This window comes from Myotis nattereri (genome assembly GCF_964212035.1).
Source record: "Myotis nattereri genome assembly, chromosome: 15".
Taxonomy (NCBI): Eukaryota; Metazoa; Chordata; class Mammalia; order Chiroptera; family Vespertilionidae; genus Myotis; species Myotis nattereri.
The window spans coordinates 39,681,140-39,703,499 of record NC_138090.1 but is presented as its reverse complement, the minus strand read 5'-3'; the positions used below and the strand labels follow the sequence as shown (position 1 = coordinate 39,703,499).

At 49.5% G+C, this 22,360-nt stretch overlaps 2 protein-coding genes across 2 annotated transcripts; both read left to right on the top strand.

Annotated features, from left to right (window-relative positions):
• Positions 1–5,387: 5,387 nt before the first annotated feature.
• Positions 5,388–7,118, top strand: LOC308530587 (interferon lambda-4-like; the record flags this gene model as incomplete). The annotated part of the gene is made up of 5 exons (XM_081107303.1): positions 5,388–5,555; positions 5,966–6,037; positions 6,124–6,267; positions 6,739–6,813; positions 6,918–7,118. 5 exons carry the CDS (start codon positions 5,388–5,390, stop codon positions 7,116–7,118), a joined length of 660 nt encoding a protein of 219 aa, XP_080963429.1.
• A 6,101-nt stretch (positions 7,119–13,219) lies between these two features.
• Positions 13,220–14,745, top strand: LOC308530586 (interferon lambda-3-like; the record flags this gene model as incomplete). The annotated part of the gene is made up of 6 exons (XM_081107302.1): positions 13,220–13,229; positions 13,330–13,511; positions 13,911–13,988; positions 14,230–14,373; positions 14,476–14,559; positions 14,647–14,745. 6 exons carry the CDS (start codon positions 13,220–13,222, stop codon positions 14,743–14,745), a joined length of 597 nt encoding a protein of 198 aa, XP_080963428.1.
• Positions 14,746–22,360: the final 7,615 nt, after the last annotated feature.

Here is a 22,360-nt window from a genome sequence, read left to right as displayed (position 1 = left end):
TATAATACTTTTATTAAAATCGTGAGAACATTTTCAGGATCTAGGGTTAGGAAAAGGGTTTTCAGACTTGATGCAAAGGGTTCAATCCATTAAACTGAACTCGAACCAAAATTTTGGCTCTGTGTAAGAGGTTGGAAAGATGGGCTAAAGACTGTGAGAAAATATTTGCAAACCACCTACCTGACAAACGACTGGTGTCTAGAATAAATTAAAAACTCAGCAGTAAAAAATTAAACAATCCAATTAGAAGATGGACAAAAGACATGAAGACATATTTTAGCAAAGAGGTTGCACAGATGGGAAATAGCATGTGAAAAGGTGCTCAATAACATTAGCCATTAGAGGAATGCAAATTAAATCCACAATGAGTTATCATTACACACCTAGCAATATGGCTAAAATAAAAAATAGTGACATCATCCAATGTTGGTGAGGACGCAGAGAAACTGGATCATTCATACACTATTGAGTGAATATCCCTGGATATTCATTTAGGTGGTTGTGTATATCAATTGTTCATTCCTGTTTCATGGTATAGAAGCACCAGAGTTTGTTTAACCATTCCCTTTCTGAAGGACATTTCTAGGTTTTGGACAATTACTAGTAATGCCACTATAAACACTGCATTTAGATTATTAGGTAATCATATATTTTTATTTCTCTGCAATAAATGTTCAGGACTGTAACTGTCGGGTTGACTAGCAGTTGCCTGTTTAGTTTTATAAGAAATGGCCAAGCTGGTTTTCAAATTGGCTGTACCCTTTTCACATTCCTACCAGTAACGCAAGAGTGATCCAGTTCCTAGAGCGTGTTTGAGTAGTACTCATAAGAAGAAAGTTCTCCAGAGCTTTTGTTGTTGTTAAATTCTTTAAAAAATATTTTTATTGTTGAAAGTATTACATATCCCGCCCCCAGCTCCTTTGCCCCCAAACTTCACTACCCTAATGTCTGTGTCCATGGATTATTTATATATGCATACAAGTTCTTTGGTTGATCTCTTCCCACCTCTGCCCACCCATCCCCACCATCCCTCTGAGATTCCATAGTCTGTTTGTTGAAGCAGTTTTTGTAATAGAATAGGCGTCTCTAACAGCAGGTCACAGGAAATCTTTCTATAAGGACAGTATTTGTCTCTTACCAGTTGGGCTGCTATAACAAAACATCAGAGGCTGGGTGGCTTGTAAATAGCAGAAGCTTATTTCTCAGTTCTGGAGGCCGGGAAGTCTAAGATCAGGGCTCCAACATGGTCAGGGGAGGGCACTCTTACAGGAGGCCAAGTTCTCCTCACACGGTAGAAGGTGCTAGGGAGCTCCATGGTTTCCCTTTTAAAAGAGAACTAATCCCATTCTTGAGGGTTCCACCTCCAGAGTTATCACCTCCTAATAATCCCTCCTACCAATACCATTATCTTTGCCTGTTAAGACATCAACCTATCAATGGGGCAAACACGCAGACCACAGCAGTACAAAAGCCATGAATGACCCAGCTCCTTTTCCAAGGTGCCCTCCTGAATTGCTGTGCTGGCAAAATGGAGAAACATGTTTGGAGAATAACAGACCTTTCAAGACTTTGCTTACTATTTGATTGTGCTCCCAGATGTCCTCCTTTTATTGGTGATTTCATCCCAATATCAAGTAGTGTTTCTCCCTCCAAATGTCACCTCTTTGGTCCAGGCAACAGATCAAGGACTTATAGCAGCTCTTAAGGCCTACTACCTGAGGAGCTTTCCCCAGCTATTGCTGCAACTGAGGCAGACACGGATACAACACCTGTGACTGTATCAAGAACTTTGCTTGGACTTGTGGTGATATCACCAAGGAGTATATGACTGGCATCTGGAAGAAGACACTCAAGAGGTTAGTCCATGACTTCAAAAATTTTGCCAAGGATGATGAGGTTGCAAAAATACACAAGGCTGCAATTAAGATGGCAAACAACCTTAACCTGGCTTGGGGGAGGTTGACATTGAGAGTGATATTGAGGTGGTTCCTAGGAACTGATTAATGAGGAGTTGTTGGAACTGAAACAGGAACTCATGGCTGAAGAAGAGAAAAGGGAACTGCAGGAGAAGATGAAGATGAACCCCCAAAATTCACAGTGAAGATTTTTAACAAGCTTTTGCAGAGCTCACAAGCCCCTTAGCAGGTTTAAAAACATGGACCTGAACTCTGAAATGTTTTCATAGAGAGGAATGTTCATGATATATTATCTACTTACAAGCAAATCAATGATGAAAAAAAGAAACAAACCAAGCAAGGCATCATGGACATATTTTTGAAATGACTGACACCTCCTCAAGAAGAGCCTCAGGAAGGTCCTTCAGGAGGTTATTCCAGAAGAAGTCATTGCTATCAGCCCCATGTGTATTATTGACCCAGAAGACCTTCCAGTGGGATGAGGTGATATTGATGAGCCTGACTGTACACGAGGGGTGGAGAACATCACGTTCGAAGGCGGTAGAAGGCCCACGAAATCATTTGGTCTGGCCCTGCCAAGGCATTAGGAATTAGTTCGTTAAATATTAGACCAAATATAGCAGGCAACTTTTAAGTTGATAATTTTGAATGGCCCGAGAATGATGCTATAAATAAACAAATGACTGTTGGCAGGAAAAAGGTTCCCCACCCCTAATGTAGACCTAGCGTAATGTGTGCATTTCTGTTTTAGTTTTTTTTTTTAAAATATATTTTATTGATTTTTTTACAGAGATGAAGGGAGAGGGATAGAGAGCCAGAAACATCGATGAGAGAGAACCATCGATCAGCTGCCTCCTGCACACCCCCTACCGGGGATGTGCCCGCAGCCAAGGTACATGCCCTTGACCGGAATCGAACCTGGGACCCTTCAGTTCGCAGGCCGACGCTCTATCCACTGAGCCAAACCGGTCAGGGCTCTGTTTTAGTTTTTAACAAGAAAATTTAAAAAGTAAAGAAAACAAATAAACAGAAAAAACTTACAGAATAAGGATATAAAAAAGAACATATTTTTGTACAGCTATACAATGTGTGTTTTAAGCTAAGTGTTGTTAAAAAGACTAGAAAAGTTAAAGTTCTTTTTAAAAGTTTATAAACTAAAAGTTACAGTAAACTAAGGTTAATTTATTATTGAAGAAAAATGAATTTAGTGTAGCCTGAGTGTGCAGTGTTTGTGAAGTCTACAGTAGTGGACAGCAATGTCCTAGGCCAGTGGTCGGCAAACTGCGGCTCGTGAGCCACATGCGGCTCTTTGGCCCCTTGAGTGTGGCTCTTCCACAAAATACCACGTGCGGGCGAACACGTACAGAGCGATTGAAACTTTGTGGCCCATGTGCAGAAGTCGGTATTTTGTGGAAGAGCCACACTCAAGGGGCCAAAGAACCGCACGTGGCTCACGAGCCGCAGTTTGCCGACCACTGTCCTGGGCCTTACATTCGCTCACCACTCCCTCACTGACTCCCCCAGGGCAATCTCTTGAGTGTCTTCTTCCAGATGCCAGTCATATACTCCTTGGTGATATCACCACAAGTCCAAGCAAAATTCTTGATACAGTCACAGGTGTTGTATCAGTGTCTGCCTCAGTTGCAGCAATAGCTGGGGAAAGCTCCTCAGGTAGTAGGCTTTAAGAGCTGCTATAAGTCCTTGATCTGTTGCCTGGACCAAAGAGGTGACATTTGGAGGGAGAAACACTACTTGATATTGGGCTGAATCATCAATAAAAGGAGGACGTCTGGGAGCACAATCAAATAGTAAGCAAAGTCTTGAAAGGTCTGTTATTCTCCAAACATACTTCTCCATTTTGCCAACACATCAAGACCTTCAAGTTCCATTCATGGTAAGTCCCCTATACAGGTGAACCAACTTTTATCTTTTTATACCATATTCTTACTGTACCTTTCCTAGGTTTAGAAAACATAAAAAACCATTGTGTTTTAATTGCTACAATATTGGGTACAGTAATATGTTATACAGGTTTGTAGCCAAGGCGCAATAGGCTACCATACAGCCGAGGCTGCACCATCTAAGTGTGTGTAGGGACACTCTACAATGCTCGCACATGATGGAATCACCTAACGATGTGTCCCTATGGTAAGAAATTAACTAGTAAAGTAAGAAATAGCCTATCTAATAAAGAGGGAATACGCTAATTGATCCTCACACCGTTGCAAAAGATGGCGGCACCCACAGCCAACAAGAAGGGAATATGCTAATGGACTGTCCCGCCCTCAAAGATGGCAGTGCCCAGTCCCCTCAGCCCCGCCGGGGCAGCAGGTACCCGGCAAGGCTGGGCCTACCACCTGGCAGGCCCGGTCACTTCACATGCCTGCCTCCGGAGACCCCCAGTCCCCTCAGCCCCTCAGCTGCCCAGGGCCGGCCTGAGGTGCAGGCAAGTCTCGATGGCAGCTTTCCAGCTGCCCAGGGCTGTCCAAGATGCAGGCAATCCTCAGGTGGGGCTGCCCAGCTGCCCAGGGCCGCCCTAGGCTCAGGTAACCAGGGCCAGCTGAGGCTTGCCCTGCTGGCAGTGGCAGCAGCAGAGGTGTGATGGGGCATCACCTTCCCCTGATTTCCAGGTCGCCTCCCACCCTTGAGGGCTCCCGCACTGTGAGAGAGGGCATGTCGGGCTGAGGGGCCCTCCTCCAGTGCACGAATTTTCATGCAGCAGGCCTCTAGTAATTTAATAACAGACAATGGACATCAAAGAGAGTGTTTGTCAAAAACCTAGACGAGGAAATGCCAGCAAGAACAGAAGGGGGATAATCATGCTGATATAGAAAACAGAAAGAGACAGGCAGAGACGTAATGAAAGGGAGAAGCTGGAAACTCCCAGTACCAACTCCAGGCAGATCCTTCTACCAGCACCTCTGCCAAGGTGCCTTGGAAGATAAGGAAACGGTGTATTTTTGGTTAATTCCTAGAGTGCAAAAGAAAAACCAATACAGGCCGAGAAGACAAACAAATGTCCAGAAAAAAAGAAACAAGAGTTGCATAAGTCTGGTGAGGGCAGAGCCATTGCTGGCACCCTGGGACAGGCAGGCAAAGTCCTCACGCCTAAGCCAGCATCCCAGTGGGCCAGCGTCCAGCGCTGATGTTCCGAAAACTTAACCTGAACGGGGAAGCCCAGCGGCTCACCATTCCTCAGTCAGGAGCATAAAAGCGGCCATGGAGGTGCAGACACCGCTGTCAAAGGTGGACAACACTCTGGACAGCTGGCAGGGGACAGAGGAAGGCAAGCCCAGCTCCAGCACGGAGGGCACATTGCAGGTGAGCAGTGAGGGGAGAGAGCCTGAGGGTAGGAGGGGTCATAGCCACCCCCTGACGTCGGTTCCCCTGCCAGTCTAACAGGAGGCAGGGGCTGGACCCGGGGCCTTCCCTCGGACTGCCCGACGTCCCTGGCTTTGTGCAGGAGCAGAGATGAGGCCCAGTGGTGCAGCCGCGGTGTCCGTGGGGCTGTGGGTCTTGGTGACAGTGAACGTGGTGGCGGACCCCAGTGTGACCGAACCCAAGCGCTGCTCCCTCTCTCACTACCGCTGGTTGGACCCCAGGGCGCTGGAGGCGGTCAAGGCGCTGAGGGACCACTACGTGAGTGATGCCCAGACCCCCAGTCCCAGGGGACTCTGCTCCCGCCAGTGTCGGGATCCTGGTCTCTATCCCGAGGGCCCTGGCATCTTAGCGTCACGCAGGCGCATCTCGGATCTCAGGTCTGAATTCTGACCAGCTGCATCCTAAGCACAGAAAGCACCTTCCTGTCATTCACAAAAGGGCGCCCCCGGGCGGACCCGGCTAGGCTCACGTCGGGGTGCAGCGTCCGCAAGGGGTGCATTTCATTCCCCTTTCCCGTCCTCGTCCTCGGGGAGCTCTGAGGCTCCGTGCACAGTACGCACGACCATCCCGCACCACACAGTCGGGTCACGGGCATGAATCCCTGACTTCCCCGCACTTCAGGGCTCAGGCGAGGGGCGCAGCCTCAGCCCCACCATTGTCCCGCCCAGGAGGAAGAGATGCTGAGCTGGAGGCCGCGGAACTGCTCCTTCCGCCCACGAAGGGTTCCCCCGCAGCCCTGGGTGAGGCCCGCGGGTCGGCGTGGGGTGGGGGTTGGGGGGTACGGGGCGGCGGTCGCGGCGTCTCTAACTCTGCCAGGTCCCCGCAGTCGTGCGCACGGCTCCGCCTGGTGGCCCGGGGCCTCTCGGACGCCCAGGCCGTGCTGAGCAGCCTGCCCAGCCCCGAGCTGTTTCCCGGCGTCGCCCCAACCCTGGAGCTGCTGGCGTCCGCGAGGAGGGACGTGGTGGCCTGCGTGAGTGCCCCCCGCGCCCGGCCCCTGTACCCCGCACCGGCCTGCTCTGCGCTCTCTGGCCCCTCACTAGGTCGCCCGGGTCCCATCTGTCTCGCGGAGCCCCAACCCGTCCACACACAATTCGCGTCCCGCTGGTGTCCGCAGGGCTGCGCTGGGAGGCTCTTGGGTTGAGTCGGTGGGAGACTGGGTCCCTTCGCCTCCTTGGTTTACCTCCTGTGCCCCCTCCAGCTCGAGCTGGTGCGGCCAGGTTCCTCAAGGAAGTCCCCGCGGGCACCCAGGAGGCGTCCCCAAAGGCGGAGAGCTGTGAGTGGCGCGGGCGCGGAGCGGGTAGCCAGCAGGGCTGGGGCAGGGTGCGGGGGTGGGGTGTTTTGGGGGTGGGGGGTGGCGTGTGGTGGAGCGGCCAGGAGCCGAGGGTCCCCCGATGAGGAAATCGCTGCCTCAGGCCCGCTTCGCTTCCTTCCCGGGTTCCAGGACTCGCCTCGGTGCCATGAAGCCACCATCATCTTCAACCTCCTGCGCCTGCTCACGTGGGACCTGAAGCTGGCGGCGCGCTCAGGGCCTTGCCTCTGACCCGAGTGCGAGGCGGGACCCGCGGCTCTGCAGGCGGGCGGCTTAGGTCGGGGCTCTGCGCTGCCCGCTGGTCCAGGCAGGTCTCCAGCCAGTGGGCGCCCGCGCTCAGGAGACTCTGCCGCCGCCACTGCTGGCCTCACCTGGATGCCTGCGCTGAGCGCACCGTGAAGCGCGGGGACATTTCCGGAGAGGACAGCGCGTCCCCTGGGAGCAGGGACATGTCTGTGGAAGGCATTGCCCGAAGACCCGCCAGGGGCCTTGTGTGGCAGGAAGAGACTTGAGTCCTGAGTCCACGGGGGACGCTGACCCCACGTACCATGGGCGAGGCTCTACTTCTCTGGGTACCAGCAGCCCAGGACCGAGTCTCCATGACAGTTCCCACGCCCTGGTTTGAGCCTTCAGCGTCTCCTATGAGATTCTATGAATCTGTGACTCCTGCAGCTCTCCACTGGAGAGGCCTGGTCCCTCAGGGTGAGGCAGTGACAGCGCCCGAAGTCCTTAGGTGACTGCAGAACTTTGGACTCTGTCACCGTGTTTCCTCTGTATTTGTGAAATCCCTGAGTGATGGGCGACTCTGTGTTTCGTTATTAAATCTTCTTGCATTTGCACTGGTTGTTCCCCGGTGACCACTCTGAGCGGCACTTTCAGTTAAAAATGCTCAGCCAGGGCAATCAGGTGACTGGAGTGCAACTCTGACCCTGCCTCTTAATCATGGTGTGACTGCGCAAATTACTTCTGTGGCCTCAGTTTCCTCATCCATACCGTGGCATTATCATCCTTCCTTTGCGGACGAGTCGTGTACATTGAAGTAGCATTTATTCAGCTTCCAGTGGAGGCCACAGGATGGTCTCTATTAAATAACCACACACACCTCAATACACAAGTGGTTGCACTTCTTTATTTGTCCAAGCCTGTGGGCTGGAGAGCTTGGCTGCCAACTGCAGGGCTCCTTGTCAAGGTCACACAGCAGGTGAGGGTAGAGCCAGATTTGAATCCCAAACGCTTCAGCTCCATGGTTCATGCTCTTTAAAATATATATATAATCTCTAGCCTGCTTGGCTCACTGGCTTGAGCATTGGCCTGCAGTCTGGGGGGTCCTGGGTTCAATTCTGGTAAAGGGCACATGCCCAGATTGGGGGCTTGATCCCAGTAGGGGGGGGTGCAGGAGGCAGCCAATCAATGTTTCTCTCTCATTGATGTTTCTAGCTCTATTTCTCTCTCTGAAATCAATATAAATATACTAGTATATAAAAATAAAATATTTTTAATTGATTTGAGAGAGAGGAAGGGAGAAAGATAGAAGCATCTGTGGTGAGAAAGAATCATTGACCGGCTGCCTCCTGCACAACCCCTACTGGGGACTGAACACATAATCTGGGCATAGGCCCTGACCAGGGATCCAACCCTGACCTCCTGGTTAATAGGTGGACATCAACCACTGAGTTACACAGGCCGGGCCGGAGACTATTTTTAAAATATGTCACAACACTAAGCTTCTCATTCACTCTATCAATGTTTCTTTTTTTTAAAAATTAAATCTTTATTGTTCAGATTATTACATTAGTTACTCTTTTTCCCCACCATAACTCCCCTCCACCCAGTTCCCACCCCACCCTCTGCCCTCACTCCCCACCCACTGTCCTCATCCATAGGTGCACGATTATTGTCCAATCTCTTCCCTCACTCCACACCCCTTCCACCCCCCCCCCCCCAAGAATAGTCCATTCCCTTTCTATGTCCCTGATTCTATTACAATCGCCAGTTCATATTGTTCATCAGATTATTTATTCCCTTGATTTTTAGATTCACTTGTTAATAGATGTGTATTTGTTGTTCATAATTTGTATCTTTACCTTTTTCTTCTTCTTCCTCTTCTTAAAGGATACCTTTCAGCATTTCATATAATCCTGGTTTGGTGGTGATGAACTCCTTTAGCTTTTTCTTATCTGTGAAGCTCTTTATCTGGCCTTCACTTCTGAATGATCGGTTTGCTGGATAAAGTAGGCTTGGTTGTAGGTTCTTGGCATTCATCACTTTGAATATTTCTTGCCACTCCCTTCTGGCCTGCAAAGTTTCTGTTGAGAAATCAGCTGACAGTTGTATGGGTATTCCCTTGTAGGTAACTGATTTTCTTTCTCCTGCAGCTTTTAGGATTCTCTCTTTGTCTTTTGCTCTTGGCATTTTAATTATGATGTGTCTTGGTGTGGTCCTCTTTGGATTCCTTTTGTTTGGGGTTCTCTGTGCTTCCTGGACTTGTAAGTCTATTTCTTTCACCAGATAGGGGAAGTTTTCTGTCATTATTTCTTTAAAGAGGTTTTCAATAGCTTGCTCTCTCTCTTCTTCTGGCACCCCTATAATTCGGATGTTGGTACGCTTGAAGCTGTCCCAGAGGCTCCTTACACTATCTTCGTATTTTTGGATTCTTTTTTCATTTTGCTTTTCCGATTGGGTGTTTTTTGTTTCTTCGTATTTCAAATCTTTGACTTGATTCTTGCGATCCTCTGGTCTGTTGTTGCGAGTCTGTATAATGTTCTTTATTTCAGTCAGTGTATGCTTAATTTCTAGTTGGTCCTTTATCACAACATCGAGGGTCTCATTAGATTTCTTGAGGATCTCACTACATTTATTGACGGTCTCACCAGTCTTCTTGGAGATCTCACTACATTTATCGGTGGTCTCACCAGTCTTTTCGAGGGCCTTATTAAGTTTATCGGCGGCTTCTAGACAGTTCTTTAAAGACCTTAAAAGTGTTTTTGAACTCTATATCCAGCAGTTTGCTTTCCTCCCATTCTGTCGTTTGTGTCCTGTTTCTTTGTCTCGGCATTTTTTATGCTTCGCTGTGTCGATAGAGTGCCTTTCTGTGCTAAGTGTCCCAATTACCTGAGGTAGACACTCTTGGTGCACCCCCTTGTGGGCTTTGTGCACAGTCTTGTTGTAATTAAGCCTTGATTGTTGTAGGTATCACTGTGAGGAATTGACCTCCAGGCCAATTGGCTGTGAGAATCAGCTGTGTCTGCAGTGGGAGAACTTCTGTGCTGGAGACACCCCTCTGGGGGTAGACTTGCTTCGATGGGGCTTTGGTGCTCACTGAGTCTGCCCTCTGAGTTTGTCTATTATGGTTCCATGGAGCTTCAAACTGGATGGTCCCACTCTGCCGTCTGGGCTTCCTGGCTCCTGGATCTCTAGGGAGGTGTGCTAATCTAGCCTTTGCCTGAGGCTATCCAGCAAAAGTCTCCCTGCAGGGCTTTGGCGGGCAGGTCCCACGGGATCAACAGGGCGGGGTTAGCAATTATGGCTGCTCTCAGTCTTGCCCTCAGAGGCTCTGCTTCTCAGTGTCCCAGTAATTGCTGCAAGCCGCACGGAGAGAAAGCTGCCCTAGGGTTCTGAGCGATGCCTGACAGTCCCGCTTCTCACGTATGAGTCTGGGTCCCTAGAGACTCACCCGGAGCTGGAACTCAGAGCCTGAGACTCCCTCCCGATTGAAAACAACAACCACGCCCTCAGCTGCCAGCCCGCTCCACACCTTAGTATTTTACTTCAGCACTGCGCCTCCTCTGAGTCTCGGTATGTTTTTCTCTTTCCTCCTTGTTGTAGAACTTCCACTCAGCCAGCCTTCCTGTGGTTCTGGATGATGTCCATTCCGTCTTTTAGTTGTATTTTTGAAGTGGTTGTTTGAGGCAGCAAACTCCGGTGTTTACCTATGCCGCCATCTTGGCTTCTCCCCAATGTTTCTTATGTTTAAAACTAGAGGCCTGGTGCATGAATTCATGCACAGTGGGATCCCTAGGCTTGGCCATCAATCACAGCTGATCAGGGACGTCTTGCCCAGTCCCGGGATAGGGGCCTGCTTTCCAGGAGGAGGGACAGGGGGAGGGACCATGGGAGGTTGGCCAGCTGCGGGGAGGGACCAGGTGAGGTTGGTCAGCCCTGGGAGGTTGGCTGTGGGAGCTTAATGACCACCAGGGGACAGTTCCTGCATTGAGCATCTGTCCCCTGGTGGTTTGTATGCATCATAACAACTGGTCGACCGGTCGTTTTGATCATTTTGGTCCTTCGGTCGTAAAGTTTGTTTAGGCTTTTATCCTATACTAGAGGCCTGGTACATGAAATTCGTGCACAGTGGTGGGTCCCCTCAGCCCAGCCTGAACCTTCTACAACATGGGACCCCTCGGGGGATGTCCAACAGCCAGCAGTTGGATATTCCTCTCACAATCCGGGACTGCTGGCTCCTAACTGCTTGCCTGCCTGCCTGCCTACCTGATCACCCCTAACTGGCCCCTCTGCCAGCCTGATCACCCTTAACCACCTCTGCCTGTCAGCCTGGTTGCCCTCAAATGTCCCTCCACGCCAACTTAGTTGCCCCCAACTGCCCCTCCTGCCAGCCTGGTCACCCCTAACAGCCTCCCTTCTGCCAGCATGGTTGCCCCTAACTGTCCCCCCCGCTGGCCTGGTCGCCACCACCTTCCCCCCTGCCAGCCTGTTCACCCCTCACTGCCCCCTCTGCTTGCCTGGTTGCCCACACAGCCTGTTGCTCAGTCATTTGGTCATCCCTCACTAACCCCCCTGCTGGCCTGGTCTCCCCACTCAGCTTGTTTGGTCATCTGTTTGGTTGCTATGGCCCCTGACTCTCTCTCTCTCTCTCTCTCTCTCTCTCTCTCTCTCTATATATATATATATATATATATATATATAGCCTAATATGCAAATCCTCCCCTAGACTGAGAGTTCCACTGGGAGTTCGACCAGGGGGCAGGGCTGGCCAACTGCCTTCGGCCCCTTCCCCTGGCCAGCCCTGACCCCATTTAGCCCCCACCACCCAGATTGGGACCAGATGGCCAGACCCCGCTCATGCACAAATTCATGCACCAGGCCTCTAGAATATATAGATGTAGGCATACTACACTGTGCCCCAGATGTTATCATGGGTTCAATACTCATTGTGGCGAAGACTTTGTGATGGGTGAAGAATAAAGTACTCCCAGATCAGGAGTAGGGGGTATCTCTTTTTCCTTTCAGATCTTCACATAGCTCACTCCCTCACGTCTCACTTTATGTTTTTGCTCAAATGTGACTTTTCTGGCCTCATTCAGTGCAGCCCCTCCTACATTCTGCTGTCACCTCACTTTTGTGCTTTCATTTTCTGTTACCTCATGTAATATACAGTGAATGCTTACCCCTCCCCTACTCTCCTCAAGTAAAAAGGTCCATGAGCCCTGGCTGGTGTGACTCAGGGTTGGAGTGTCCTCCCCTGTGAAAGGTCACTGGTTCAATTCCTGGTCAGAGCATATGCCCAGGTTTTGGGTTCTGTTCCCAGTGGGGATACGTGCAGAAGGCCACCGATCAATGGTTCACTCTCATATACATGTTTCACTCTCACATTGGTGTCTCTCTCTCTCTCTCTCTCTCTCTCTCTCTCTCTCTCCCCCTCTCCCTCTCTAAAGATAAATACAGTAAAGTTGTTGTTTTTTTAAAAAGCTCCAACAAGTTTTGTTTTATGGGATTTCTTTTAAATGCTCTGATCTGGCACCTTGAGCAGAACCTGAAACAAAGTAGGGGCTGGGTAATACTTAATGAATGAATGAAGGCATTTGTCACACTGACAGGATCCCTTGAAGCCCTTGGCTACACCCGTATTCCCTAGCAGAGACTCCTATCCCTGGGTCCCTCTGTGTCTGGACAATTAAAGATGTTTGTTTGTCAAGCTCCTTTCCTCCCCTTCTTTCACACCCCCTGGTGGGGCAAGGGAGGGAAGAGCTGATCTCTTCTCAAATTCTGGGCTGCTTTATGTTGCTGACTTACCCATCCGCCCCCCCCCCCCGCACTCCCCCCCCCTCCCCGCAGCCTTCTCCCTTTGTCTTCTCCCCTCCCCTGACAGCCTCCCTGTTGGAAGTTCCAGGGTCTTGGTGGCAATAGCCCTGAAGGTGTTTTCCTCCTCCTCTCCCTGCACGGGGGTGTCCTGCAGAAAGGCAACCCCTCTTTGTGGGGCTGAGGCTGCCCTTATCCTGAGATTCCTCTTGGGACCTCACCTCCTATAGGTGAGCCTGAGTGTGTGTCACTTTCTGTTTCACTTGGCTCAAGGCCCCGCCCTGCACGGGCTTCCCCAGCCTGGGGCCTCCCCTAGTGGCAGGTGTGTTTTCATTTTTCCTTCATCAGCTGGGATTGCCCACCTGTGCAGGCTAAAAGCTGCACCATGGAGCTCAGTGAGGTATTGCATCGCTGCCTAGCTGGAAGTTCGGGCACACAGACCGAGCAGCAGGCTGAGACCCAGAAAAGGAGACTGAGGCCAGAGACACCACACAAGGCTGAGTGAGACCCAGGTGACAAACTCTGAGAGGACACTTGCATCCCCACTTGGAATAGAGACCAGAGACCAGAGACCAGGATGAAGCTGGGTGAGCCTCCACATCATTGTCCACAACCCTCACTCGCCACAGCCCCCACCCACAGCCCTGACACTCTGTCCCCTCATCTGCCCATCCTTCCCTACCACAGACGTGGCTGTGTGTTGTGCGCTGGTGCTGATGCAGATGACCACGGTGCTGACCAGCACAGGAGCAGCTCCCGTCACCACGCCCCTCCCGGCCCTCCTGGGTGCAAGGGGCTGCAACATGGCCCAGTTCAAGTCTCTGTCCCCACAAGAGATGGAGGCCTTCAGGAGGGCCAAGGACGCCTTGGTGAGTCTTCCTCCCTCTCCCCTGCCTCCCCTCCCCACCCCCATGCTGTGGGCTACCCTCCACCCTTCCCTCTGTGGGTCACAGCCCCATTTGGCTCAAGGTGGGCCTCTACCCTTCCTTCCCTGGGCTAACCTCCACCCTTCCCTCTGTGGGTCACAGCCCCATTTGGCTCAAGGTGGGCCTCTACCCTTCCTTCCCTGGGCTACCCTCCACCCTTCGCACATGGTCTACCTCCTGCTCCTGCTTTGGGGGCTGACTCTTGCTCTTCTGCACTGGAGATGCCTCTACCATCCTTTAGGACGTTAGCGCCCTGCTCCTGTTGCTAGTCATCCTCCAAGCCCACTGCGGGGTCAACCTCCAGCGCTCCAGCTGTGGCTGACCTCTGCCCTTGCTCTCCAGGAGGAGTCCCTCCGGCAGAGGAACCGGAGCTGCGGCTCCCGCCCACTCCCCAGGACCCGGGACCTGAGGCAGCTGCAGGTGAGTTGGGAGACTCAGGCCCAGCCCTGCCCTCACCTGGCCCCGCTCCTCTGGCTTCTTAGGTGGCCCCTTCACCTCCTTCTCACTGTTCTCTGTGTCTTTGCCCTCCCCAGCAGTCCCCCTGACCTCTTCCCCTCACCTGCTCACATTGACCTTCCCTCTCTCCTGTCTCCTGCCCTCACCTGTTCCTTCCTCTGCCCTCCTCACCTGTTCTCTCTCACCTGTCTGTCTCCCTGCTCAGGTGTGGGAGCGCCCTGTGGCCTTGGAGGCTGAGCTGGCCCTGACACTGAAGGTCCTGGAGACCATGGCTAACTCGACCCTGGGAGACATCCTGCACCAGCATCTTCACACGCTGCGCCACATCCACTCCAAGCTTCAGGCCTGTGTGAGTGCTCTGGGCTCCCAGGCCTCATCAGTGGGTTCTGACCACCCGTATGTCCCCGTGTGTCTGAGACCCTGTTCACTCACCACCCTCCTCTGCCCACAGGTCCCAGCTCAGTCCACAGCAGGCCCCAGGCCCCGGGGCCGTCTCCGCCAATGGCTGCACCGCCTCCAGGAGGCTGAGGAGAAGGTGAGTGACTGGGGCAGGACCAGTTTCTGGAGACAACTTGGGGCCCAGATGATGAACAGCCACTGACCTGTCCTTTCCTCTCCACAGGAATCCCGTGGCTGCCTTGAAGCCTCTGTCGTATCCAACCTCTTCCGCCTCCTCGTCCGTGACCTGAGATGTGTTGCTGATGGAGACCTGTGTGTGTGACCCTCAGGCCTACCTGCCTCCTGTCCCAGCATCTTGGGTTTTATTTATGCATCCCTCACGTTTCTTAATTTATTGCCACCCAACCACTATTTATGTATTTATGTGTGTGAGTTGTCAAACTCAGACCTGTAAAATATTTATTTTTCTACTTTTTGTAAGAATTGTTCATAAATGATAAGAAAACGATGTTTCCTGTGCTGTGGGGCTGTGGGTATGATTGTGCGGATTCGTTTTCTCCCGCCGCCATAACAAGGTTTCCCAAACTAGGCATCTTCAGGCCACACAAGTTTAGCATCTCACAACTCTACAGATGAGAGCCCTGGGTGGCCAGCCTCTTTCCCTGCCAGGGCCTCACAGGCTGAAGCCCAAGTGTGGCTGCTGGGATTCTGCTAGGGAGGCCTGGGAGGAAGGGTCCACCTCCAAGCTCAGTCAAGCTGTTGGCAGAATTCTCTTCCCTGCAGTGGTCACACTGAGGTTCCCGTTCCTGCTGGCAGAAAGCATCAGTCCGTCCGCAGCTCCTGCCAGCCTCTCACTGGTCCTCGCACATGGGCCTACATCTCAGAGGCTGCAGCCACGGGTCACATCCTTCTCGCACCTGGAACCCCTCTGACTGCTCCTTCCGCCACATTTCTGTTCTGCCTTCAGCTGGAGCAAGTTCTTTGCTTTTAAGGACTCGGTGTTTAGACGGGGCTCACGGGGATAATCCAGGACAACCTCTCTCTTTTCACATCTATAAAGCTCAGTTACCTCTGCGAGGTCCTTTTGCCAGGTCACATAAGAGATTCACGGTTCCAGGGTTTGGGCTGGGCGTTGGGGCCACTATTCTCCCACCACAGAACATGCGTGATTGTGTGCATGTGTGGTTTCTTCGTGGGAATGTGAGTGGATCACTTAGATGCCTTCTGCTATGTAAATCACATGAAATAAAAGTGCCTTATAACAACACTTACCATTGCACGTGATGAGAAGTGTAGACAATAGGGTCCATGTAGAGCTACATTATTGAACCGGCTCCACAGGCCACATGGAGCTCAGCACTGAACTGTCGCTAGTGCAGGTTGAGCTGTGCTCTACGTATAAAATAGACCCTGGAATTGGAATAGATTTTATTAAAAAGAAATGTTTATATGGTGCCTGCCATGTTTCTCCTCTGTAAAACTAATATATTTCTCTTTATAATAAATATGTGGAGGACTTTGACACTTTGCAAATACCTGTTAGTTGTCAAACTGCAACCCATTCAATTTAGTGTCCATTGATGGTGTCAAAGGGTCTCAGACAGAGGGGGACATACGGGTGCTCAGAGCCCACAGCCTGAATGTTTATATTATGTCAGTTACCAAATAATTTCATCCTTCTTCTTGCATTATTCATTGGCATTCTACTCTTAGGAAGAGCTGTGCTCCCCTCCCTCATGCATGTATTTGCTAATTGATTTATAACAGCATGGACTACTGAATTCTTATTTCATTCAGTGCATTATAATTCTTTGCTATAACTTCAGTTGATGCTGGAACTGTCCTCAATTAGGCCAATGGGAACCCTTTCAAGATGGCTCCTAAGCCCTTTCCATGTGTCCCCTCATCCTTTGAGCACCTCCTTGCTTTCTGGAATAAGATGTTCCAGGCTCACCTTGTACTGTCCCTGCCTCAGCTCTGTAACCAGCCTTTTCTTCAAGGAGCTCTGGTTCCTCTTCGTGGAGACAGTATTAAAAAATCGTGATCTGGGTGCTAGGTGGGCTGATTGTGACAGGAATATTGTTGCTTCTACCCACTCTCAATGGACAAAGCTAGGAAATAGATGGATGTACAGAATTTTTATCCACTGTAAAAAAGTAAAATCTCACTAATAATACGTTTCATGTTGATTACATGTTGAAACAATAATGTTTTGAATATATTGGGTCAAATAAAATATATGTAAAAGTAATTTCACACATTTCTCTTTACTTATGAAATGTGGCTGCTAGAAAATGTTAAATGACACACGTGGCTCACATACTATTTAGATTTGAGCAGTGCTGCCCTAGAGGACAGGCTGCCATAGTGGGTCCAGGCTCTTTATCTCTGGCTGGTGCTCCATCCTCAGTGTATTAGTACTGTCTCCCCTCATGACCGAAATGTGGACGCCACAGCTCCCGTCACCACACAATCATATGACCGCCCACAACGCTGGAGCCGCAGAGACTCCAGCCAGCGCTCTCTATGCTTCTTCTTCTCTTCTTCCTTTACTTGGAGGACCCCGGACTTGAAGTGGATTCAAGAGTGTTCCACTAAACAACATTCTTCAACCGTCCCTGCACCTGTGGCACTAAGTTGTGGCCCATAACACGAGTGAAAGTGATCTGAGCCCCTTTTGAGTTGTTCCTTTGAAGGACATGCCATGCCCTCCTCGTCACCTCTCTCCTTTCTTGCTGAATGACAGAAGTGCTAGCAGCCAGCTCGCTCTGCCTTCAGTGTCTGGGACATGTGCAGTGGCTACAGAGTCCTGTGTTGAGAGCTTACTTTTTCTTTCAGGAGATTGAATTTGATCCTCTTTCTCTGGGGTTCCCTCCATGATGGGCTCTCTCCTCTCAATCTCGGACTGCTCTCGCAGTCCCTGCTCTGGTGTCTGCTAACCTGAGTCAATGACTGGTTTTCTGCTTGAGTTCACCTTGCCCCTTGCTACATGGACAGAGGCTTGTGCCCAGAGGAAAAGCCAGAAACTTAGTCTCACACCGTGGTTTGTTCTTTGAAAGATGGAATTCCCTCTTGTTTCTGCCTGCTTCTGGTCGCTCTCCAGTGCCTTCAAATAGTTGTGTTTCCAAACCTGTTTGCCCAGAGTTTGTCATTATTATCCATGGGAGGCTAGCCAGCGCCCTCGCACTGTCCCTGCCTCACCTGCCTCTGTGTCCTGCTCACCCTCAGGTGAGTGATTGTCACTGGGGGTCTCTCCCCGGGTCACAGTTCTATGTCAGGGGGGTGGGTGTCAGTGGGGGCTCACTCCATGGCTGCCTGTCTCCTGGGAGCAGAGCCGGGCTGTTGCTTCTCCATGTGACTCGGACTTTTCACAGCACCACAGTCCTTGAGCAGATGAACGTCTTACATGGGGCTGGCTGCCCCCAGAGCAGTGTTTAAGGGTCCAGAAGAGAAATCTGAAGCCTGGTTAATGGATATGCCCGGAACTGACACTGTGTTCTATTGGTCCAAGGCGTCCTGGCCATGCCCAGATTCAAGGGGATGGTGAAAATAAGACTTCCTCTAGATCAACGGTTCTCAACCTGTGGGTCACCAACCTGTGGGTCACAACCCCTTTGGGGTTCGAACGACCCTTTCACAGGGGTCGCGTAAGACCATCGGAAAACACATATATAATTACATATTGTTTTTGTGATTAATCACTATGCTTTAATTATGTTCAATTTGTAACAATGAAAATACATCCTGCATATCAGATATTTACATTATGATTCATAACAGTAGCAAAATTACCATTATGAAGTAGCAATGAAAATAATTTTATGGTTGGGGCTCACCACAACATGAGGAACTGTATTAAAGGGTCGCAGCATTAGGAAGGTTGAGGACCACTGTTCTAGATGGTGGAGTGGCAGTGTCGCCTTGCAGGGAGGGAGGTATTGCTGTTATCATCACTGGTAAATACAATATAACCACAATTAACTCAGCCATTTTCCACCACATAACAATCAATACTCTTTTTGTTGTTGCTATTAATTCTCACTGAAGGATTTTTTCTTCCATTGATTTTTAGAGAGAATGGACAGGAAGGAGGGAGGAGGGAGCGAGAGAGGGAGGGAGGGAGGAAGGGGGAGAGGAGAAAAACATCAATTATGAGAGAGACACACCAATGGGTTGTAGGCATGGCATTGAACCTGCAACTCCAGTACATGCCATTGACCCAGAATGGAACCCATGACCCTTCAATGTGGGGTGCCAGCACTCTAGCCACTGAGCACACTGGCCAGGGCAATTACATATGTCCCCTTTGTTTTTTGTTGGTTTTGTTGTTTTCCCATTTACTTCCTCTACCCTGCACCCGTCCCTCCCAAACCTTTACCACACTATTGTCTGTGTCCATGGGCTATACATATGTGCACATAAGTTCCCCAGTTAATCTCTCTCTTCCTATCCCACCCCCAACACCTGCCTTCCCCCTGAAATTCATCAGACACAGATGAATTCTATGTCTCTAGACCTATTTTGTTCATCAGTTTATTTTGTTCATTAGAGTCCACATATGAGTGAAATCATACTTTAATTTAATTTTTAATGACTTTGTTTAACAATCAATTTGCAAAATTCCTGACAATTTAATCATCTCTCATGTATTGGTACAAGCCAGTTATAGCATGTCATGGGTCATAGGTCCCTCTGGGGAGGAACTGGGGAAACCACTACTGAACACACTTGCTATGGCATTTCAGGGTCATTCTTCATAGGCAGCTGACCTCCCCCTGAAGTTTGGGATCTAAATACCTACTCAGGTATGGAAACAGGCAAAGGACCGTGATTGTTCATTAGGGCATCTGCCCCTCTGGATTATTCGCATAGAGGACAATGTGATGTGAAGATGAGCAGGGAGAATTTTGGAGATACGGTGATGCGGCCACAAGCCATGGATGCTGGCATCCATCAGAGGCTGGAAGAGACAAGAAACAAATCCTCCAGAAAAAGTGTAGTCATGCTGATTTCTGTTGTTTAAGCCATGAAGTTAGTAGTAATTTGCTAAAGCAGCCAAAAGAAACTAACCCAGATGCCTTTTAAACACTTGTCTCATTTGATGTCTTTGCATGACCTTCAAGCTTCTCTGCATCTGCTCAAATATCCCCATTGTAAGTCTCCGGTCCCACATTGGAATAGGGGATTTGCAGGACTGGGTATTCAACTTTTCCTAAAACCCTACACTCTTTTTTTAAAAGCAATTTTATTTAATTATTTATTTTTATTTTTATTAAAATATATTTTATTGATTTTTTACAGAGAGGAAGGGAGAGGGATAGAGAGTTAGAAACATCGATGGGAGAGAAACATCGATCAGCTGCCTCTTGCACACCTCCTACTGAGGATGTGCCCACAACCAAGGTACATGCCCTTGGCCGGAATCAAACCTGGGACCTTTCAGTCCGCAGGCCGACGCTCTATCCACTGAGCCAAACTGGTTAGGGCGATTTTATTTTTAAAAATATTTTTATGTATTTCAGAAAGAAAGGAAGAGGAAGGAAGAGATAGAAACATCAATGATGAGAGAGAATCATTGATTGGCTGCCTCTTGCACGGCCCCTACTGGGGGTTGAGCCCGCAACCCAGGCATTTTCCCTTAACCAAAATTGAACCTGGGATCCTTCAGTCCATAGGCCAACACTCTATACACTGAGCTAAACCAGCTAAGGCAAACCCCCACACTCTAAAGAAGAGCTCCTAAGACTGTTCTTCTGCTTTATCTACCACCAAGGTGGACTCTGACCCTCACGTTCTGTTTTGAATTGGTGATTAATCACCTGAGCCTGTTATCTCTCTTCAATGAATCAGTGGTCTCAGCAACAGCCATGTAATTCCATAGTCCTTGTTTTTATTTCCTTTGTGTTGCTTCAGTGCCATGGGTATTGCACTGGTCCAGGCCTCCCATTTCACCAGTATCTCATCACATTCACTGCAGGCACAAATTTTAACTATTGTTCCAGTAAGTATGGCAGTGCTTCACCTGCCACCAGGAATGGGGCCCCCATTGCCAGCCAACCACGAAAAGATCTCATTCCCAAAGCTCATTGCTGAGTCAGCTGTCTAGGACTACTTAGCGTAGATTTGCCAGAAACACTCTGAAACAGAATAGAAGGCAGAAAGCTTACTGAGGAGGGGTCTCAGGAGATGCACCTGTAAGAACATGAGGGGGAGAACCAAAATGGTGGCATAGGTAAACATCAGTACTTGCTGCCTCTCACAACGACATCAAAATTACAACTAAAAGACAGAAGAACTATCATCCAGGACCGCAGGAAAGCTGGCTGAGTGGAAGTACTACAACCAGAGAGGTAAAGAAGAAAAAGCATTGAGACTAGTAGGAGGTGCAGAGGCATAGAACGGGCTGGCACCGGGGTGCACTGCTTTTTTAATTGGGAGGGAGATACAAGCTCCTACTTGTTCTGAACTCCAGTCCCGGGTGAGACTCTGGGGGACCCAGACACATATGGGGAGAAACTGGACTGTCTGGCATCAGGGCAGGAATGTGAGGGCAGCTTTCTTCCAGACGGAAGTGCTCACAACGGTCATAGTTCCTGTGCTGGGACCTCTCTGGTGCAGGGCTGACTGGTAGACATTGTTGTTTGCTCCACCCTGGTGATTCCCTGAGACCCCACCCCACCCAATTTACAACCCCACCCAAGCTGTGTGCATCAGCTTTTGTATATGAATGGCCTATCCTTTCTCAGCCTAAAACCTGTCAAATAGGCAGCAACTGGGTCAGGGAGCCCCAAAGCTATCAAAAGGAGGCCCAAAGCTGGCAGCAGCATCCTGCCTTGCTTCACAGCTGGGCACTTCCAAACCTGATACAAAGAGGAGGAATCTGCAGATCTCTCTGTAGCTCCTGCTGGGTGGCCCCAGACTGTGGCTGACTTTGCACCTCCTTGGAGATCCAAGAGCCAGTGCACCCAGTGGTCAGTGTGAGACCATACCAGATTACAACTCTTCACATCCATAAATGACACACTCAAGGGGCAGATTCAGTGAGCACCAAGACCCACTGAAGCAAGTCCTGTCCCATAATGGTGTCTCCTGCACAGCAGCTCTTCCATTGTAGTCACAGCTGGTCCTCACATTCAATTGGTCTGGATGTCAATTCCTCCCAGTGATACCAACAGCAATCAAGACTTAACTATAACAAGACTGTGCACACAGCCCACAAAGGGGTGTCCACCTCAGGTAAATGGGGAGGCTGAGCCACTGGGCCCTATAGGACACCTACCACACAAGGCCACTATATCAACTCAAGGAGACTTAGCAGCTACCCAATACATAGAAACAAACACAGGGAAGCAGCCAAAATGCAGAGACAAAGAAACATGTCACAAATGAAAGAAATGGAAGAAAGCAAAATACTGGATATAGAGTTCAAAACCACAGTTATAAGGTTACTCAAGAATCTTCGCCGAACTGGTTTGGCTCAGTGGATAGAGCGTCGGCCTGTGGACTAAAGGGTCCCGGGTTCAATTCTGGTCAGGGGCATGTACCTGGGTTGCGGGCACATCTCCAGTAGTAGATGTGCAGGAGGCAGCTGATCGATGTTTCTCTTTCATCGATGTTTCTAACTCTCTATCCCTGTCCCTTCCCCTATGTAAAAAATCAATAAAATATATTAAGAAAAAAGAATCTTCTAGAAACCTCTGAGGAATTTAGTGAGACCTTCAAGGATCTCAGTGAGAATGCCAAAAAAAAAAAAAAAAAAAAAAAAAAAAGGAAAAGGACCAGTCAGAAATTAAGCATACATTGATTGAAATAAAGAATAATATACAGAGATTCAAGAGAAGACTAGAGGATCCCAAGAATCAAGTCAAAGATTTGAAATATGAGGAAGCAAAAATCACCCAACCAGAAGAGCAAAAAGAAAAAAGAATCCAAAAATA